This window comes from Siphateles boraxobius, unplaced genomic scaffold (assembly GCF_051911475.1).
Source record: "Siphateles boraxobius isolate OS27281-9 unplaced genomic scaffold, OSU_SipBor_1 137, whole genome shotgun sequence".
NCBI lineage: Eukaryota > Metazoa > Chordata > Actinopteri > Cypriniformes > Leuciscidae > Siphateles > Siphateles boraxobius.
Genome location: NW_027508741.1, coordinates 990,001 through 1,012,077, shown reverse-complemented (window position 1 = coordinate 1,012,077; position 22,077 = coordinate 990,001). Strand labels below are relative to the sequence as shown.

General features: G+C 33.1%; 2 protein-coding genes and 1 long non-coding RNA gene across 5 annotated transcripts in view; 1 reads left to right on the top strand and 2 right to left on the bottom strand.

Moving 5' to 3' along the window:
* The first annotated feature begins 153 nt into the window (after positions 1 to 153).
* LOC143738073 (RLA class II histocompatibility antigen, DP alpha-1 chain-like) lies at positions 154 to 9,814 on the top strand. Of its 2 annotated transcripts, XM_077229965.1 has the most exons (4): positions 154 to 292; positions 1,310 to 1,567; positions 3,796 to 4,080; positions 9,210 to 9,814. In XM_077229965.1, the coding sequence occupies exons 1-4, from the start codon at positions 229 to 231 to the stop codon at positions 9,335 to 9,337; spliced, it is 735 nt and encodes a 244-aa protein (XP_077086080.1). In that variant the 5' UTR covers positions 154 to 228; the 3' UTR covers positions 9,338 to 9,814. The 2 variants fall into 2 exon arrangements, with proteins under 2 accessions (XP_077086080.1, XP_077086079.1); XM_077229964.1 differs by lacking the exon at positions 154 to 292 and having other exon boundaries at positions 1,205 to 1,567.
* A 2,900-nt stretch (positions 9,815 to 12,714) lies between these two features.
* LOC143738056 (uncharacterized) lies at positions 12,715 to 20,070 on the bottom strand. The gene is made up of 2 exons (XR_013203825.1): positions 14,468 to 20,070; positions 12,715 to 14,410 (listed from the first exon to the last, which is right to left on the bottom strand). It is a non-coding gene; the product is annotated as an uncharacterized LOC143738056 (long non-coding RNA).
* Positions 20,071 to 20,347: 277 nt separating this feature from the next.
* rftn1b (raftlin, lipid raft linker 1b) overlaps positions 20,348 to 22,077 on the bottom strand; it is a 118,168-nt gene continuing 116,438 nt past the window's right edge. For both annotated transcript variants that reach the window (XM_077229956.1, XM_077229955.1), the window contains exon 10: positions 20,348 to 21,186. In XM_077229956.1, the coding sequence (XP_077086071.1) occupies positions 20,770 to 21,186 (417 nt within the window). In that variant the 3' untranslated portion in view covers positions 20,348 to 20,769. The remainder of the gene's footprint in view (positions 21,187 to 22,077) is intronic.

Sequence of the window (22,077 nt, the reverse complement as noted above, 5' to 3'; positions counted from 1 at the left end):
AGCCAATCATAGATGATCTGGAACCGTTTCTAATATCATATGCTTGATGCACAATAGCTGTCACAGAATAAAAACAATGGTTTCATGCAGCACAAAAGAACTGAAACCTGGTTGTGGAATTCAGCGCTCTAGTTTCTATCAGGCACGAGGAACCTGTATTGTGAAGAATGGAGGAAGTAAATATTACCAGTAAATCCCAGTCTGAGGCATTCGGCTCGTGACCTCGAAATGCTGCGGATGTTCTTTCTCTTTTACACGTTTGCAGTCTTTTGGAGTTTCTCAAGAGCTCAAGGTAATGATTTTATTTTCTTGATAACTGCTGTGCTGAACATTTTGTTCCTGTTGTTTATTATCCCGTGTTTATACACTGTTCAAAAGTTTGGGATCGGTAAGATTTTTAATGTTTTTAAAAGTCTCTTCTGCTCACCAAGCCTGCATTTACTTGATTAAAAATACAACAACAAAAAACAGTAATATTGTTAAATATTATGACCATTTAAAATAACTTTTATATTTTAATATAGGCTAGTGTAATTTATTCCTGCATGTGATCAAAGCTGAATTTTCAGCATCATTACTCCAGTCTTCAGTGTCACATGATCCTTCAGAAATCACTCTAATATGATGATTTGATGCTAAAAAAACATTCATTATTATTATCAATGTTGAAAACAGTTGTGTACAATTTTTTTCTTAGGATTCTTTGATGAATCGAAAGTAAAAAATAAAGCATTTATTTGAAATAGAATCTTTTCTAACATCATAAATGTCTTTACTGTGATTTTTGATCAATTTAATTAATCCTTGATGAATAAAAGTATTAATTTATTTCCCCCAAAAATAAAACAAAAATTCTTACTGACCCCAAACTTTTGAACGGTAGTGTTTAATGTTACAACAGTTTTCTATTTACACAAGCTTTTAATTACACACAAATACTGCAAGGTTCTTAAATCAGGTGTGCTTTGCTTTTTATGTTTTTACTTAATTTATGAAGCTTTATCGTTACATATTACATCATTATATTATAATGCCATCATATTATGTGCAGGCAATTAGCTTAATAAATAGAAAAGCCTGACAATATCGCTGCTAAATTCCGTTTCGGTATTGTTATTCCGCCGTGTTTCTCACGGACACGCCCACAACTCGTAAAGATCAGGGCTTAAAGAAATCCCGAGCTTCCGACTCGTATTTACGACATTGTGGTGGCGTTTAAATGTGCGTTTAACTCGTAGCTAAATGCGATCTTTACCAGATGACATGAACGCACCATACGATAGTAACCGGAGAGGTTTTCCTCCCTCAGGCAGCAAGCATTTAATGCGCCAGCTGACCTACTGCCACATAGAGCTGATGGATGCCGGGTTCGAGCTGGAGTTTGATGGACAGGAGCTCTGGCACGTGGATCCCACACACTTCAGCGCGAGTCGGCGTTTACCGGAGTTCGCGTCGGACTGGAGACTCAACCGCAGTTTACCGTCTCAAGCACACTACTCCATCGGGACCTGCTTCTACAACATCCCTCGCTGTGAAGCTGGAGAAAACAACCCTATGCAATCAATAGGTAAACACTGCGTGTATGAGCAGAAAACCATTCAATTCACGTTTATTTCAAAGAAGTCAAAGGGTGACCGAGCTTTTTCAGTTGTGGAACAGTTTTCCCCTTCATATCCGGCTAGCTCAAACAACAGAAATGTTTAAGATTCTGTTAAAAAAATTATCTTTTTAACTTAGCTTTTAGTTAAGGGTATTGTATCGTAGTTATAACTTATTTTTATATCTAGTTTTATTTCTCTCTGCACTAATCTCATTATACAGTTGTGTGAGGGTGTATGTCTAAGAGTCATGCCTTCTTCTGCTGAGCTTGATAAATGTTTTTATACATGTATGTTTTATTGTTTATAGTTAACTGTGAAGCACTTTGGGCAACAGTGCTGCTATTAAATGTGTTATATAAATAAAAGCAGCTTTACAGAAAGTGCCACATTACAATTTTAGAGTGATTTGTTGTCAGAGCTGACTAAGTTATTATTTCGGAAATTTACATATATACAAAATCACAGTTAGCTAAAAATGTATTAATTTAAAAAATGTAATAATTTAATGCAAAATCTGGAAAAAATACTGAACTTTTAAATTTCTTAATCAAGCCTGTCAAAAAGACATTTTCACCACAAAATCTAAATAAAGTAATCTCTTAAATAAAATGAGATCTGACTATTTTTGTATGACAAGCATATTTTTCCATCTTAAATTCTCATTACTATAAAGCAAATATATATTTAAATTATATTTATATTTAAATTAAATTTATATATTTAAAGTATTATTTACGCTACTGCTTGGGGTTAGAATTACGCTTTTGGTCTTTTCTGCTCACCAAGGCTGCATTTATTTAATAAACAATACAGTAAAAATTGTGAAATATTATTATAATGTAAACCAGCTGTTTTCTATGTGAATATATAGTAAAGTGTAATTTATTCCTGTGATCAAAGCTGAATTTTCAGCATCATTACTCCAGTCTTCAGTGTCACATGATCCTTCAGAAATCACTATAATATGCGCAAGAAACATTTATGATTATTATCTATGTTGCAAACTGTCATATTTTTGTGGAAACCATGATAAAAAAAAATCAGGATTCTTTGATGAACAGAAAGTTGAAAAGAACAGCATTTATTTGAAATAGAATCATTTGTAGAATTATAAATGTAAATGCTGATTAAAAATATATATATATTTAAAACGTACTAACCCCAAACTTTTTAATGGTAGTGTATATTTTATTACTACAATATAAAGACATATTTTAATTGCATACTTTTTTTATACATACAATAGTATTTTAAAAATCTATCATGAGAATTGCAAGCTCAAAAGTAAAACGTCCAGATGCATTATGGTAATGAGAATCAGGGGAGATCAGTTGTCATTAAAATCGTCACTTTGAAAAACATTTTAATTTGTCTCAATTTTCTTAATTATAATTCTTATATAAACTGCCCCATATTCCAGGATGACAATGTCAAGATTCATCAGGCTCAGATTGTGAAAGAACGAAGAATCATCTTCACACATGAATCCAGACCTTAAATTCATTAAAAGTGTTTGGGTTGTGCTTGAAGAAACTTTACAGAGTGCTGGACTCTTGCATTGGCATTACAAGATATTGACCAAAAATTAATGCACCTGTCGATGGAAATAAATCGTTTAATCAAGAGCTGCAAAGATAATAACCACACCAATAATCATCCAATCATTGACTCTTAAAGTCCCTCTGTAGTCAAGCATATTAAAAACACCACATAGACATACACTGTAAAAAATTATTTTCATGATTTGTTATCGTAACTTTTTTCTTTTGTCAAATCAACTTAGATAATGAATGTGGTTCAGATAACATCATATTTTTAGTTTCTATTTATTAAACCAATCTCCTTCATTCTATTAACTCGTTTTTTTTTTATTTCAATGAACTCAAAATTTCAGGGCAACCCGAAAACGTACTTTTTTAAGTTAAACCAACAACATTTTTTTACAGTGTATAAACAGCATTAAAAGCTGGACTTTCACCTCAGGGACTTTAATCATTTGCCTATTTAAATCCAAACATGACTTTTTTTATTGGCCAGACAGTGTATTTTGGTGTATAAAAGATTTACCCTTTCACATCAAGTTTCATCCGCCATTAAATTAACTATAATTCCCTGTCAGGCATCAGAACAGCATTATCTGAGCCGGTGATGCTCACACACGGATAGTAATACTGTATGTTATCTGATCTCACAGTTCCTCCGGACACACTGCTGTACACCGAGAGTGACGTGAAGCTCGGGGTTGAAAACACCCTCATCTGTTCGGTGTCGAACTTCCACCCGCCGCCCGTGAACATCTCGTGGAGGAGGAACGGAGAGCCGGTGAGTGACTGGGACGTCAGCGAGACGCAGTATTATTCCGACCGGGACTTCAGCTTCCGTGTGTTCTCCTACCTGAGCTTCAGTCCGGAGCGTGGAGACGTTTACAGCTGCAGTGTCCGACACCGAGGACTGCAGGAGGAACTCACCCGGTTCTGGGGTGAGCTGATACTCTTATTCTTCTTCTTCTTCTTGAATGATGATTCAATGACTCACTCATAAACACTTCACTTGTTTCATTACTGGATGAATCTGCGTTTTTTAATTATTCTCTTGAATGAATGATTCAATGACTCACTCATAAAGACTTAACTTGTTTCATTACTGGATGAATCAGCGTTTTTGAATGATTCAATGACTCACTCATAAAGACTTAACTTGTTTCATTACTGGATGAATCAGCGTTTTTGAATGATTCAATGACTCACTCATAAAGACTTAACTTGTTTCATTACTGGATGAATCAGCGTTTTTGAATGATTCAACGACTCACTCATAAAGACTACTTGTTGTTTTACTGGATGAATCTGCGTTTTTGAACGATTCTCTTGAATGAATGATTCAATGACTCATTCATAAAGATTTAACTTGTTTAATTACTGGATGAATCTGCGTTTTTGAATGATTCTCTTGAATTAATAATTCAATGTCTCACTCATAAAGACTTAACTTGTTTCATTACTGCATGAATCTGCGTTTTTGAATGATTCTCTTGAATTAATAATTCAACGACTCACTCATAAAGACTACTTGTTGTTTTACTGGATGAATCTGTGTTTTTGAATGATTCTCTTGAATGAATGATTCAATGACTCATTCATAAAGATTTACCTTTTTTCATTACTGGATGAATCTGTGTTTTTGAATTATTCTCTTGAATGAATGATTCAACGACTCACTCATAAAGACTACTTGTTTTATTACTGGATGAATCTGCGTTTTTGAATGATTCTCTTGAATGAATGATTCAATTACTCACTCATAAAGACTTCACTTGTTGTTTTACTGGATGAATCTGTGTTTTTGAATGATTCTCTTGAATGAATGATTCAATGACTCATTCATAAAGATTTACCTTTTTTCATTACTGGATGAATCTGTGTTTTTGAATTATTCTCTTGAATGAATGATTCAACGACTCACTCATAAAGACTACTTGTTTTATTACTGGATGAATCTGCGTTTTTGAATGATTCTCTTGAATGAATGATTCAATTACTCACTCATAAAGACTTCACTTGTTTCATTACTGGATGAATCAGCGTTTTTGAACGATTCTCTTGAATAAATGATTCAATGACTCACTCATAAAGACTTAACTTGTTTCATTACTGGATGAATCAGCGTTTTTGAACGATTCTCTTGAATAAATGATTCAATGACTCACTCATAAAGACTTAACTTGTTTCATTACTGGATGAATCAGCGTTTTTGAACGATTCTCTTAAATGAATGATTCAATGACTCACTCATAAAGACTTAACTTGTTTCATTACTGGATGAATCAGCGTTTTTGAACGATTCTCTTGAATGAATGATTCAACGACTCACTCATAAAGACTACTGCTGCGTTCCAAACCGCATACTTCCCTACTATTTGGTATCACTTTCGCTGACGATTGACCACACACACACACACACAATGCTGTGTGTGTAATAACACTCGTTTACAATGGACTGACAATGTGCACCTGATTTATAAGGCGGCCTTTTCTCATATGATATAAGACTATAAAGGGGATTTGATTGTACCTATAAAGGGGCGAGCGAGCGATAAAGAGTAAAGAGCGATAAAGAGATCAGAGTAGGCGAGCGATAAAGTATGTATTAATCCAAAAGAGTAGGCGAGAATTACCTGGGTGACGTACCAATTATCGCGAGATTTGGACTTAAGTGCGTTCGAATGTGCCTACTTTCCTACTATATAGTAGGCGAAAACAGTACGTAAAGGAAGCAGTACGTTCGAAACATCAGTATTCATAAAAGAGTAGGGGAGAAGTTCCCGGATGGCTTACTGCTTCCGGCCCGATTTTTGAGTGCTCAACCGATGGATACTCTTCTATCCCAGGAGGCCACGCGAGAGCATACGTCATTATCAAACATCACGGAGATCAGCGACGCCGGGGGTTTTCAAATGTGAGTAAACACGGTTCCTTATGTGTTAAACTACAATAGAGTAGACATTTTAGCTGTTGAAGGTGTAAAGTAGTTAGACAGTATAGTATAGTTGTGATTTTGCTGTAAAACATGTTTTGTATAGCTAGCTAACAGGGGAGCTCTAAGCACACGTAACGTCTCTAAAGTGGATTTACATAACCATATACATCTTAAACACGCTTATTTAAAATGTCTATTTACATCTGAAAGGAAAATATTGTAAGTATTGACATATTGCAGATGAGCACATCACAACATGAAAAAGACATCTGAGTGATGTATGTGTGGCATTATCATAGGATAGGATAACGTGAATTCACTGTTGTCAACACTGTTGACATTAGACTAATGTGCTGTAAATAAGGTAAATAAACAAATCTATAAAGTAACTAAACATGTTTTTATTCAGACTGGTGTGAGCACTGAGGATGAGGAGCCCAGAGCTGAATCCTGGAAACGGTGCCATGGATGAGACTGTCATAAGATCTCTCCATCTGCCCTTATCGCCTCAGATTGTGAAGCGCAGCGCAGAAACAAGCTCCGGCACGAAGGCACGGTCACCTCTGGTGAATTCATCAGAATAAAGCCGCAGAATGGGAACCGCTGAGTTGAGATGGCAGTAGGATGTGGGCTTCAGCGCCCAAATACATGCTTGTAGTTTGAATAAAGATTTGTTTCATGTGCATGCATTTATTTATTGTGTGATGGTTACTTTTATTTGTTCTTTTACTCACTTATTCATGTTTCTTATTGTTGTCAGTATATAAAATATAATTATTTAATGTATGCATTAATTCATTGCTTGACTGACAATTGAGATGTTCACATTTTGCTTGTTTTATTAAATTATATCATTTTTAGTATATAAAATAAAGTAATATAATTAAGTATTGGTCAGCATTTAATATTATTTTGTTTAAGCTTTGGGGTGGGCTAACAATGCAATTCATTCTGAGGTAATATAAATTTTTTATGAGCGATACTTGCATTTTTCGAGTATAAAGTCAACAGTTTCTCCAAAGGAGATCTTCGAGCAGCGGCCCGTCTCCTTGTGCACTGCAGACAGTAAACGCAGAGGAAAACTGTTCTAGGTTATGCTGTCGAGTTACTGATGTTATGAAGTGTAAGTGCACCTGTCGCTCATATAATTTAAACTTATAAACTTATTACATAAAGATCATGGAAAGATACTAGTTGTATCTAACAATGAACAATCATAATGACAAAGCAGAAAACATAAAGATCATTGGTTTTTGTACATCATAATATGATATTTATACACAGGAAAAAAGAACAATAACAAGGCTAAATATCTTTAAATATAAATAGTTCTTCATAATACATTAAAAAATAGTTTTGTTGTTATTGTCTGAGGGATGAAACGAGAGGTAAATTCATCAAGAAAAGAGGAAAACTTGAAGGAGAAACTTTTTGGGTATAAAATAAAGAAATTAACAACATATTCAAGAGATAACGATTTTGGGGTTTCTTAAAAGATCGTTATAAGGAACTGTGGGTCACATTAGAAGGGTTTAAAATATAACAACTTAAATCAACCCTAAATGTATTCACAAAATAAATTGGCAGCTGTTTCTTCAACAATACCACAAAATGAGCAAGTTTCATCAATATCAAGATATTTACAGATAGATGAATTAAACGTGTCGTTCATCTTTTAAGTTGTTGCGTTTGTGATAACGTGTCGTAGGTCACATGATAATGTCAACATGGCGGATGATGTCCGGATCGCATTCATACTCAACGAGATTTGGCTATAAAGTACCTACTCTTTTAGCGCTCGTTAAGTAAGTACTCATTGAAATTAAGTACCTACTCATTGAGTATGCGGTTTGGAACGCAGCCTATTTGTTTTATTACTGGATGAATCTGCGTTTTTGAATGATTCTCTTGAATGAATGATTCAATTACTCACTCATAAAGACTTCACTTGTTTCATTACTGGATGAATCAGCGTTTTTGAACGATTCTCTTGAATGAATGATTCAATGACTCACTCATAAAGACTTCACTTGTTTCATTACTGGATGAATCAGCGTTTTTGAACGATTCTCTTGAATGAATGATTCAATGACTCACTCATAAAGACTTCACTTGTTTCATTACTGGATGAATCAGCGTTTTTGAACGATTCTCTTGAATGAATGATTCAATGACTCACTCATAAAGACTTCACTTGTTTCATTACTGGATGAATCAGCGTTTTTGAACGATTCTCTTGAATGAATGATTCAATGACTCACTCATAAAGACTTCACTTGTTTCATTACTGGATGAATCAGCGTTTTTGAACGATTCTCTTGAATGAATGATTCAATGACTCACTCATAAAGACTTCACTTGTTTCATTACTGGATGAATCAGCGTTTTTGAACGATTCTCTTGAATGAATGATTCAATGACTCACTCATAAAGACTTCACTTGTTTCATTACTGGATGAATCTTCGTTTTGAACGATTCTGTCAAAAATCTCATCAACAAGAACTAAAAAACACGGCAAAACATATTTTTTTATTATTTTTACATATTATTATTATTATGGCAACATTTTACAATTAGGTTTCATTTGTTAACATGAACTAACAATAAAAAAAATGTCATCTTAATGTTAATTTCAACATTTACTAATACGTTATTAAAATTAATTTAATCTGTCAATAATATTTAATATACCTGAGCTGATATGAACTAACAATAAACAGCTGTATTTTTTATTAACAAATGTTATCAAAGATTAAATAAATACTGTAACAAATGTTATGCTTATTGTTAGTTAATGCATTAACTAACATTTATTGTTGTTGTTTATTTTTTAACTAACAGAAAATTATGACCCAAATGTAGACAAATTTTTTTGACTTGCTGCCTTTTATATTTAATGCAAATTTTTACTATTTATTTATTTTGTATATTAATTCAATATAAAAAAAAAACAGATTTTATAGATGCCCAGTTTCACACTAGCAAAAGAATACTATAATGCATGATGTTGTTGAATAAACATTTCGGATATGCATTGTTTTTATTTCTACCATACATTTTTTGAGAAATATTTATGTATATAGATATAGTGTGTATATATATAAATATGAATATGCTGATGTGTTGCACAGAGGTGGAGGAGCCGGAAGACTCTCCGGAGGTCGAGACAGCAGTGCTTGTCATCGGGATTCTTGTGGGATTTCTGGGATTTGTGGTGGGAATCGTTCTAATCGTAATGAGCAAGATGCCGGCTGTATGACCATTCACAACGTCTGCCACAAACACAATCCTCAGACTGACAATCAGCTTTAATATGAACAAATGCCACTATTTATTCAATATTTGAGTCTTTTTTATCATATTTATATGTTGTTTGTATTTGTATGTGTTTGAATAGCTTTTCAGGTCTGACTGTATATGTAAGGACTTCCTTGCAAAAGGGTGATTTATTGAGAATAACCTATAAATTGATCAGTTAAAACATTTTCTTTAAACATTTAGATAAGAGAGAATAAAATCTGAAATATTACTTAAGAGATTGCCAGCTTTTCATGCAAGACATTATGTCATCTATTTTAAATGTAATAAAATCTCAAATTCTCCCTAATCTTTATAAATGCCTAATCGAGGGAACGTCTCACTAGTAATTTCCATAACACCTTTCATATCATCAAACATAATCCTCAGACTGACAATTTCTGATTTTTAACATGAATAAATGTAACTATTTATTGAATATTTGAGTCTTGTATCATATTTATAAACCGGTATTGTACATGTTTGGATAGCTTTTTAAGGTCGTACTGTATATGTAAGGACTACCTAGAAAAATGACGATTTATTGAGAATAAATTGATCAGTTAAAATGTATTCTTGAATCATTTAGATAAAATAATGTAAAATATTACTTCAAATATTCCCAGTTTTTCATGCAAGACATTACGTCAGCACAACATCGATTTAAATTAGGGCTGTGAAAAGATTAATCGTGATTAATCGCATCCAAAATAAAAGTTTGTGTTTACATAATATATGTGTGTGCACTGTGTATAATTATTTTGTGTATATAAATACACACACATGCATGTATACATTTAAGAAAAATGTGTTATTTATATATAAAATATATATATATATATATATATATATATATAAACTACATATACACAGTATATACATGCAAATATTTCTTAAATGTATACATGCATGTGTGTGTATTTATATATATATATATACAAAATAATTATACACAGTGCACACACATATTATGTAAACACAAACTTTTATTTTGGATGCGACTAATCACGATTAATCTTTTCACAGCCCTAATTCAAACCTAAATAAATGTAATCAAATTATTTCATATTAATCAGCTTATTTTTGCTGGATATTCTGATTTTCATCTTTATAAATGCATAATGGAGGGAACGGCGCACTACCGTAGTAATTTCCATAACCCTTCTCATATCTTGAAGTGTGTGCCGAGAGATGACGTGTGCATCTCAGTTCTGCTGATGTATATTCATCCTTCAGTTCTGAACGAGGTAATTAATTGATGTATGGTTTGGCTCTGACAGCAGCAGATAAGCAGGCATGTGGGGAGAGAAAAGCTTAATTACATTAATTAAAGAGGACGGATAATCCGTGTTCACGTTCACAGGGATTCCTGCTTCCTTTGAGCGCAACAACTACAGTTTAACAGGAGATTCGAGTGGGAAAGACACTCCAGCTTGTGGATATTTGTATTACACACATACTACAAAAAGTGGCGCTACTATATGTGACGATGCTATCAGATTATGGAAGGCCATTCGGGCCAAAATGTGTAAAATTAACGTTTTAAGCAGTGTTAACACACAACTACGTGTTAAGACGTTAGTTTCACCTTACCGTATAAAACAAACATAGGTCCCTAAAAGTGCTTGACTTAAATATGAACTTAGAGATGTTGCTATTAAAATTTTTAATAAGATATCTAGAATATATACATAATCATTTATAATTTTGACTCGTAATTGTTCTTAAAAAATGGTTTAAAGGTTGAAATGAATACATTTATTTTTATAAAATTCACTTTTGTCAAAACTTGTATTATTTTAACTGTTTAAATCACTGTCATGTTATGGTTTAGTATGTTACCGTAAAATGTCTTAAAAGCCCTTAAAAATTATGTTTAAAAACCCTGCAGATATCCTGTGCAGGTGATTAACAAATAATTCAGATTTTTTTTAATGCCTATCAATTACCTTCATTTTATTTAATTTCAAAATGCATGCATATAATATGCTCTCTATGTTTTAATCGAGTAATGATCCATAAAAAAGGGAAAACTAAAACCAGTGTAATATAAATGTTAAAAGCGGGAATACGAAAGCTGCAAACTGGATAAAATAGTATAAATAAAAGGTGCTGTGAAAAGCCCTTGAATCATAAGGGATATTCCCATACGGTGTTGTTCACAGACACACACGAGCCACTAGATGGCGCTGTGTTCCTTCAGACAGTTTTATACATGCTTGTTTTTTGCTTGATTTTACTTCAAAATTGCTTTTGTTTTTTCCCCTCAAAACTAAATGTGTCCTGTTTTAAGACTGCGCAGATAATGATGCTCTCTGATGTTCAGGACATCTGTACATTATTCATCATCCTCGTCTCTCTTCTACACCACTGAAGCGTCATTAGTGTGTTCTGATATATTGATTTCATGTGAGGGTCCGTCCGTGTGTGTGTGTGTGTGTGTGTGAGTGTGTGTGTGTGAAGATTGTCTGTGTGTGTCTGAGTTTCAACAGATTTACTGATGATTCTGGTTTGTCTGACAGAGCTGTTTATGATTCTGGCAATGCGTGCCAGATACTAGCATCCATATCCATGCGTTTCGTATTACAGTATGTGGTTCAGAATGAAATATAATGCATACCCGTTTTTTAAAAACAGCACGTGAAACCGTAGGCATTTTTACTTTATGTTGTGAACAGAAGTATGCATCATTGTTGTTGCATTTCTTGCAATTTTACTTTCCTATAGTACATACTTTAAGTGCATACTAAGTGTATATGAATTGTGACGCAGCCTGACTTTGAAATGTTTCTAGTTTCATTCTGACTTGTATGGATTTACTCCTGTCTGACATCAAGAACTTGCTCTTCATCATTTCAACCTATTACATTTTGCATGAAGAAAACAAAGCCTATTTTAGGACATTATTAAGATTTTTTTGCATTGCATTGCAACAAAATTTCGAAAACAATTAAGCACATTTCCATTCCCTTATTGTGTTTTGACATTTTTAGTTTTTTTTTATTAACATTTTTCTTAAAGATGATTCTCTGATTCATCTCTATTAAATGCGCTAAATTGTCATGAAAGATGCTAAAAAATAATTTTTAATGATCCTGAACACAAGGTTTTGTTTACTTAATGCAAATAAATTTGTGCTTACACGTACTTTATCTCGATGGTCCACTTTAGACATTCTAGTAACTATAAGTAACTTTGCATGTCAACTATCAGTCATTAGAGTATTAGTCGATTGTTAGATTAGTAGAGTAAGTTCACATGTAGTTGCAAAGTTGTTAGTATGCTTAAAGTGGACAATCGAAATGTTTACCAAGCAATAAATAAAAACTCCAAAACAAATCAAATATAAATCATATTTATTATATTATACAAATTGTACAGATGATGACATTATCATGTTGCTTGTCCATACAAACGATGAAAAACATTGATCGATGTTCACAATGGCACAAGAGCGGCTGACAATCATAGAAGCGCCCTGCAAATATAGAGGCAGAAATGGTGAAACCCTTCGAGAAACACAAGCACGCTTTACACGTCTCACCAGCCGCGTGTTTGAGCGCAGAAATGCAGCATTTTCAACTCTTTATCTTCTGAAAAGCTAGAAAACCAAAGGAAATGGACGGAGCTACACTAAAACCTGTTATATAACTGATGAACACACACGTTTCTTACAGTATGTGACACGGTAAATATTGCTACGCATCACCTCACTGATCCGGTCTCATAATTTCTTCCACATCCTTGTTTTCCTCTAATAGCGTGTTTTAATGCGACCTTTGACCCCAGACCGGATTTATAATCTCGCTGATGTCATGCCCTGCTATTGTGTGCATTTAAGAGAAAAAACTGGGCCGTAAATGTTACTATTACACACTAACATCCATCACTGCCAGCTGGTTAAACCACATAAAGTGTCTAAATGAATTATTTGAACATTCAAAGTCTTTCCGATATGTATTGCGGCTGTGTGTGTTTGTTTAACAGGGTTTGAGGGTGAAACAAAAGCTGTGTTTGATATATTTTTGCAATATGCACTAATTTGTCTGCATGTACATATACACATATTTACACTATCGGTCAAAAGTTTGAGGTCAGCAAGATTTTTCAAACGTTTTTTTTTTTTTAAGTCTCTTATGCTGCATTTATTTGATCAAAATACAGTAAAAATTGTGAAATATTATTAGAATTTAAATCAGCTGTTTTCTATGTGAATATTTAGTAAAGTGTAATTTATTCCTGCGATCAAAGCTGAATTTTCAGCATCATTACTCCAGTCTTCAGTGTCACATGATCCTTCAGAAATCACTATAATATGATGATTTGATGCTCAAGAAACATTTATGATTATTATTATCAATTATTATTATCTTGCGTCATCCATTTTTCAGGATTCTTTGATGAATAGAAAGTTCAAAAGACAGCTTTTAGTTTTAATGTACAATAAAAGTATGTCTAAAATAAAAACAACCTTTATGATCTGAATCTTTTGAACGGTCGTGTACACAATGTATATCTATAACTAGATGTCTTAAATTTGTTATTTTTGCTTTTTTAAAAGCGGTACTCCACTCACGGCCTTGTGTAACAGATTTTTACCTGTGCTGAGCTTTATTTTATGCAAATTTAAGATGGTAGTAACACTTTATTTCGATAGTCCACTTTAGACATTCTACCAAACGTGTCAACTATCAGTCATTAGAGTATTTCTCGATTTAACTTCTGCTAACTCTTTATTTTGATCCTCCTCAACAGATATTCTACTCACTATCAGTAACTTTACAACCACATGTCGACTTATTCTACTAAACCGAACTCTAATCAACAGTCTACTAATACTCTAATGAGAGCTAGTTGATATGGAAGCTTGTTTCTGCCACAGAATAAAAAAACTGACTTTATATAACGCAATTCTGACTTTATATCACGCAATTCTGACTTTATATCACGCAATTCTGACTTTATCACGCAATTCTGACTTTATATCTCACAATTCTGACTTTATCATTCAATTCTGACTTTATATAACGCAATTCTGACTTTATATCTCGCAATTCTGACTTTATATCACGCAATTCTGACTTTATATCACGCAATTCTGACTTTATATCACGCAATTCAGACTTTATCACGCAATTCTGACTTTATATCACGCAATTCTGACTTTATATCACGCAATTCTGACTTTATCACGCAATTCTGACTTTATATCACGCAATTCTGACTTTATATCTCGCAATTCTGACTTTACCATTCAATTCTGACTTTATATAACGCAATTCTGACTTTATATCTCGCAATTCTGACTTTATATCACGCAATTCTGACTTTATATCACGCAATTCTGACTTTATATCTCGCAATTCTGACTTTACCATTCAATTCTGACTTTATATAACGCAATTCTGACTTTATATCTCGCAATTCTGACTTTATATCACGCAATTCTGACTTTATCACGCAATTCTGACTTTATATCACGCAATTCTGACTTTATATCACGCAATTCAGACTTTATCACGCAATTCTGACTTTATATCACGCAATTCTGACTTTATATCACGCAATTCTGACTTTATCACGCAATTCTGACTTTATATCACGCAATTCTGACTTTATCACGCAATTCTGACTTTATATCACGCAATTCTGACTTTATATCACGCAATTCTGACTTTATCATTCAATTCTGACTTTATATCACGCAATTCTGACTTTATATCACGCAATTCTGACTTTATATCACGCAATTCTGACTTTATATCTCGCGATTCTGACTTTATCACGCAATTCTGACTTTATATCACGCAATTCTGACTTTATATCACGCAATTCTGACTTTATATCCGCAATTCTGACTTTATATAACGCAATTCTGACTTTATATCTCGCAATTTTGACTTTATATCACGCAATTCTGCCTTTATATCACGCAATTCTGACTTTATCACGCAATTCTGACTTTATATCACACAATTCTGACTTTATATCACGCAATTCTGACTTTATATCACGCAATTCTGACTTTATATCACGCAATTCTGACTTTATATCACGCAATTCTGACTTTATATCTCGCAATTCTGACTTTATCATTCAATTCTGACTTTATATCTCGCAATTCTGACTTTATCATTCAATTCTGACTTCATATAACGCAATTCTGACTTTATATCTCGCAATTCTGACTTTATATCTCACAATTCCGACTTTATATCACGCAATTCTGATAAATAAATTCTGAATTTCTAGATGTATGCTTGTAATTGTGAGATAAAAAGTCGCAATTATCTTTTAAAATGTTTTATTTTGTGGCGGAAACGAGATTTCACAAGTTGACTTGTAGTTGCAAAGTTACTTATAGTTACTAGAATGTCTGAAGTGGACTATTGATGTAAAGTGTATACTAAACAGTGTGTGGCAGATACAGTATGCATTTCTATTACGAACTCAGTCAAGGAACTAAATCTAGATAATGGAGGGCACAATCTAAGCTTATCAGAACAGATGCTGACAGTATGCATACTAGCAGAAGAAGTATGCATACTGGCACATACTGTAACATACTGTAACATAATTACAGTCTGTCAGAGATAAGCAGGCGCTCGCAGGATCTGCACACACAGATGTCCACAGGAATAGAAACGCCTGGCATTCACAAACTCTTCCTTTATTCATTTAAAAAAATGTATGTTTTTTTTATAGAACTCTCAGCTCCGCTTTTACACATTTGATCATGTTTTAATCTAATTTCTGTGGATTTTACCACCTCAAAACGTATGTAGATTCCACATGGGCCTTGTGATATGCAGAAAAATAATGCTTGAAAAATATGTGTAAAATTCATTCAACACACTCTTAAAAAAAGCCTCTATATTAGACTCAATATAACGAGAAATGTCTTAAATTATTGCATAACGCATTACATTTTTATTCTTGTGATAAAGTATGTTTACGAAATTAAAAATAAAGTGATTTAATGTTTGAACCCCTAAAAGCCTCTATGCCTGACGGAACACTTTAAAGCTTCTACACACTAAAAAATGCTGGGTTGCTGGGTTGTTTCAACCCATATTTGGGTCAAATATGGACAAACCCAACAATTGGTTTGCATTTTTTAATTACATTTTGAAACCCAACGGTTGGGATTGTCCGTATTTGACCCAAACATGGGTTGAAACAACCCAGATTTTTTTTTTAGAGTGATGTATATAGAACCTTTTCTTCTAAGAGTGCATGTGTTGAAAATGTCTTTGTCTCTGCTGAATATGTCTTATGTATTAAAACAATAAACAAGGCCTTTCCCCCTCCAGCAGTCAAACAACAGCGCTGTGACAAAAGCACAATTATAATGACAGTGTGTCAGAAGCCGCTCTGAAAACAAGACATGCAAGGAAACGAAGTGAACGTCTTTAAAGCGTATATGATGATGAGAAACGTCGAGTTTGAGATGTGTCTCCCAGCAGGAGGACTGAGCGGAAAAGCCATTATGATTTTAAACGTGACCCCGCTGGCTATAAGAGCTAATGCAGAACCACACACACTGGAAAAACCCTGACACTGCCAAACCAGATTATAAATACAACAATGCTGACTTTCATGGAAAATACACACACAGCTCAGGTGAAGTACAGTGTTAACATGAAATCAAAATGACCAAGTCACTTTTCTTATTACTAAATGGAATATTAATTATTAGCCTTGAATTTTTTGCTCTGTGCACATCATAATTGTGTTAAATTCATGTTTACTCTTGAATCAGAATAACTTCCCCTCGTCTCTCTTCTCTGATGACATGGGCGGGGCAACCTATCACTCACACGACATCAGCCAATAGCAAACCACAACCATCCAATCAATTCCCCACAGACAAAATCAAGCCCCGCCCACAAATGCTCTTGTTTCCATCGCATATAAACCTACGGCACAATAGCGTTTCACGTTATGTAATGCACATTATTTGATGTAGAGGCTAACATTTAATAACCAGAAAGTGGTTTAGAACTTTTTGTGCAATGTTTTTTTTCTTTTAATGTGTGCTTGCACTCTTTTTGTTTTCAAGTAAATGCCACTTCGTTTTATATTTTAACTAATGTAATGAAATTTTTAGTCCGGCTATGGGTGAATTGTATGGAAACTTGTTTCCGCCACAGAATGAAAAAAAGAAACCTTTTTATCTCACAATTCTGACTTTTTTCTCTCACAAGTTTACATAGTGTGATATAAAGTCGTAATTGCATGTTGTAAATTCAGGATTGTGAAAAATAAACTAGCAATTCTGACTTTTTTTCTCGCAATTGCGACTTTACATCTTGCAATTCTGACTTCATAGCACGCAACTACGAGATATAAAGTCACAATAATCTTTTAAAATGTGTTATCCTGTGGAACAGAAACAAGCTTCCATAGAGTTGTAATTTCCGTAGTAATCCACGCGATCAAGAATTTCACACGAGAGCGAACGATTTTGCGTGAACGATTTTTTAACGATTTTTTCTGTGTGAGATAATAGATACAGCAATGAATATTTCTTCTTTAACACAAAACGCCTTTTTGTTCGTTTTTAATAATGAAAAACCAAAACCGCGAGTCAGACAGGATAATACTTTCTATCTGAAACCATATTCTTGTGATTGAGTTGGATTATGGGATGTGATTTCTGCGAGTCGTTCACCTCATTAATAAAAGCCGAAGAACCGCGTGAACCCGCCGTCGTCCTGCTTTTCCCGTTGCTCACTTTAAATCCGAAACATCCCAGATGATCAGGCTAATAACATCATTGTCATGAAATAACCCCTCTATCCCATCACAACCTTCTGTTGTGGATTAGCCACGTATATCCACTTATTTTTATATGCAAATTGAAAACTGACAGCGGTCTGAAACACTGTGAAGTTTCACTCTTGGATTTCTCCCTCCGTGCAATTTTCATAATAGAAACTGTCAGTATCTTTATGAATTCTGTCCTGTGAAATCTGTGTTTTAACCATTTCTTTTTTCATTTTGGTCAATGCACACATGTGCCACATCTCCCTCTTGCTATTTTAAGCAGGCCTATGGTTCATTTTGATTTCATGTTGATGAATTAAAAAAAAAAAAAAAATTCTGTGTCAGTTTTAAAACACGGACTGGATCTGGATCTGGATCTGGATCAGGGGTCAGAATGAACATCTTGAGGTGAACATTAGCAAGTGTCAGTGAGTTAATGTGCCTATAAACACACCTTCTGCTGTTTTTAACACAAGGAAAAGCTGCTTGAAAAATCAAAATCACTTGTGATGCTTCATTGCTTTTAGAGAAATACTGAAAACATTTGCTATAGCAGCTTGTCTCAATGTAGAAGTGAAGCCCAACTGGACCGAAACTCAAGCTTGTTACACCATCTGCCTCTTTTAAAAGGAATAATTCACCCTAAATCATGATGATTCTGTCATCATTTAATAACCATGTGTTGCACAGACATTCAATGGATGATTTATTAATTTATTTTTTGGCTAAGAAAACAATGCAATATTCTAATAACGATAACAAGTACTCACAAATACAGGGTAAAATAATATATTTATGTGCTGAAGCTTTTGTGGAGCAAAATCTTGTTTTATGTCAGATTTTTCCCCCTCATAATTATGACTAAGTACACTCAAAAAAAAAAAAAATGAATTGAACCATCCTTACATATTATTCATATTATGAATTAAGAATTTAAAATGACTAAATAAACCTAAAGCTTAATAAAACATTTTGTATAAATCTTAATGGAATAAAATAATTGACCATTTAGTTTATGTGATTCGTATTCCTAAATTTAATCATTTTTTCTTTTTTTATGAATACAAGTCATATAAACGAAATGGTCCATTCCCTTATTCCATTAGGATTTACACAAAATGTTTTATTAAACTTAAGTTTTACTAGTTCCTAATTAATTAATATTAATTCATAATATGAAAATGTAAGTCTTATTCAATTCAAGTTGATGGAATTTTACTATACAATTAAAATATTGTAAATCTTGTGTTCGTGTATGTGATAATTTCAACATTTTATCTCAAAACTATAACTTAGTGTGTCAATTTCCCATAATTATGACATGGAATTATTTCCATGGAATAAAGTCATGCAGGTTTGGAACAACATGAGTGTGAATAAATGATGACAGATTTTTAATTTCTGCGTGAACTATTCCTTTAAACCAGAAAGTTAATGAACAAACTTACAAAAAAAGCCCCAACAAACTTAATAGCAATATTCCCAGTATGTTTCTCTTAAAATTTAGCAGAGAATCTGAGCTTTTTGTTTTGGACGGTGACATGAAATATTCATATAAATGTAAACAAAAACATACACAAACAAATGCACCATATACATCACGATAGATTGCTTCTCGCAACTGTATCCTCGAGTCCCTCTGGGCTCATCGACTAAATATTAATGTGGTTTTCCCATCCAGTGCATTTACTGATAACAATCTCTTCCCATCTGTCCTCCCTCTTCCAGGATCCCGGAGTCCTTTCGGCTCATGTAAAGATGCTATCGTTCCAGTTAAACGCTCAGTGTTGGTCACGAGGTGATAGCGTGACAGTCCGTCTGAAACTGTAAGCTTCACCACGTCAACAAGTTGTTTTGTCTCTGTCTTGGGTATCTAAACATTATTAAAACAAGATATTATGACGGTTATTTTTTCCTACTGCATTGGCAAGTGCTGGGCAATGATTAGTCGCGATTAATCCAAAATAAAAGTTTGTATTTGCATAATATATGTGTACAATACAATGTATCTTGTGCATTTATAAATAGACAGACATGCATGTATACATTTACGAAAAATGTGTTATTTATATATGAAATATTTATATATAATATTATGTATAAATATATACACATGCAAATATTTCTGAAATATATACATGCATGTGTGTTTATTTATATATATATATATATATACAAAATAATGATACACAGCACACACATATATTATGTAAACACAAACTTTTATTTTGTATGCGATTAATCGCGATTAATCGTTGCCCAGCCCTATTATATGATCAATAAGTTATGATAACATATCTTATTTTTTTACATATCAAAAGTTTTTACATTGCTTTAACTCATTTTCAATTTATTTTAATAACTTATACAAGATTCAACTCTTTTTTTAAAAAGTCAGTTTAATGTAATTTAAGTTGAAATGACTTAAATATCCAAGTTGATTGTACTTAGAAAATTTAAGGCAGCAACATTATAATGCCTTGTGAATGGATCTTGTTTTACGGATGTTTAGATATTGGACAAGACAAAATATCGAGAGATTTGTTTTTGCAAGGTATTTTAACATTAAGTATTTTAACATTCATAAAGGCCCACTTCCATTGGCCAGGTGGGTTGAGCGCATCCTCAATCCTGATTGGCTGAGCCGTCTTCCTGTTTGTCCACTTCCTCTTCCTGTCGTCCCGTGTCTTTATACGACCCCATTTCAGCTTGAGTTTTCAGACTACTCTCGTTTACCTTCTCCTCAGCGTTTCCATCTCTTTCGCTACTTCCTGCTTCCTGTTTCTCCCTGCCAGCCGTGACATCACTTCCTGTCGCCTCTGTCTCATTCCCTTCCTCTCTCTGTTCTCTCTGCACTTCAGCCTCATTATTCATGTTTTCCCCCCGTCGCTCGTTCACGCTTGTATTCGTGTCTTCTGCGCTCTTCTCGGCTCCGTCGCTGCTCTTTTGATCACTTGTCTCTTTCTCTTTCTTCTTCTTGTTCTTTGGTGCGTCTTTGACGGAGTTCTTGTTGGACTTGTTTCGTGCTTTAAAGATGACTTTCTGAAATAGACAATGTCGACAAAGTTTTGAGACTTTTTTTTTTAATAAAAAGATAATGAGATGGACCTAAAATACAGATACATATTTCATGAATTGCCTCTTTAAAAAGTGTGCTTGGTTATAATGCTTTACCATTAGGCTATTTTATCATAATTTTATGAATCACTGCTTCCATGATCAATAAAATTCTTATTCAAATTCTGATTTTGTGTAAAATTTTTTTTACATTCATTTAAATTTAAATGTATTAATTATTTTATAATTCATTAAAAAACACAGCAAATTGTAATACATCTACTTTTTTATACATTTATAAAATGAAATCATACATTTTATTTTATATATACCATAATATATAATATAAATAATAGGTCATATTACAAATCATATATATATATATATATATATATATATATATATTATTTTTTTGCATTATATGGTGTTTTTAAAAAATAATTACATTTTTAATTAAAAATTAATTTACATTTTATTTTTATCGCTGAGTTTATTTATTTAGCAGTAAAAATGAAATCATGAATTATACATACTGTATATGTCATTTAATTTTGCTAAATTAATTTTAAATTACAATTGAAATTCTTAAAAAACAACAACACTGCATAATGCTATATATATATATATATATATATATATATATATATATATATATATATATATATATATATATATATATTATTGTGTGTGTGTGTGTGTGTTTGTGTTCAGTATGAACCAACTGGGGAAAATTATTTCCCATCATTAATCTAGTTAATATATATTTAAATTGAAAAGATCTACCTGTAGCCTAAATTATCTTAAAAATCAAAGAAATAACAGTCCATTACAATGTACATACCATTTAGCCTACTAACCAGAGTAAAAGTACTGCAC

Coding starts and splice junctions, on each gene's coding strand:
- LOC143738073 (XM_077229964.1), top strand. CDS start 1,243: ATGCGATCTTTACCAGATGACATGAACGCACCATACGATAGTAACCGG. Junction 1,568..3,795: donor CAACCCTATGCAATCAATAG/GTAAACACTGCG, acceptor CTGATCTCACAG/TTCCTCCGGACACACTGCTG. Junction 4,081..9,209: donor GGAACTCACCCGGTTCTGGG/GTGAGCTGATAC, acceptor TGTGTTGCACAG/AGGTGGAGGAGCCGGAAGAC.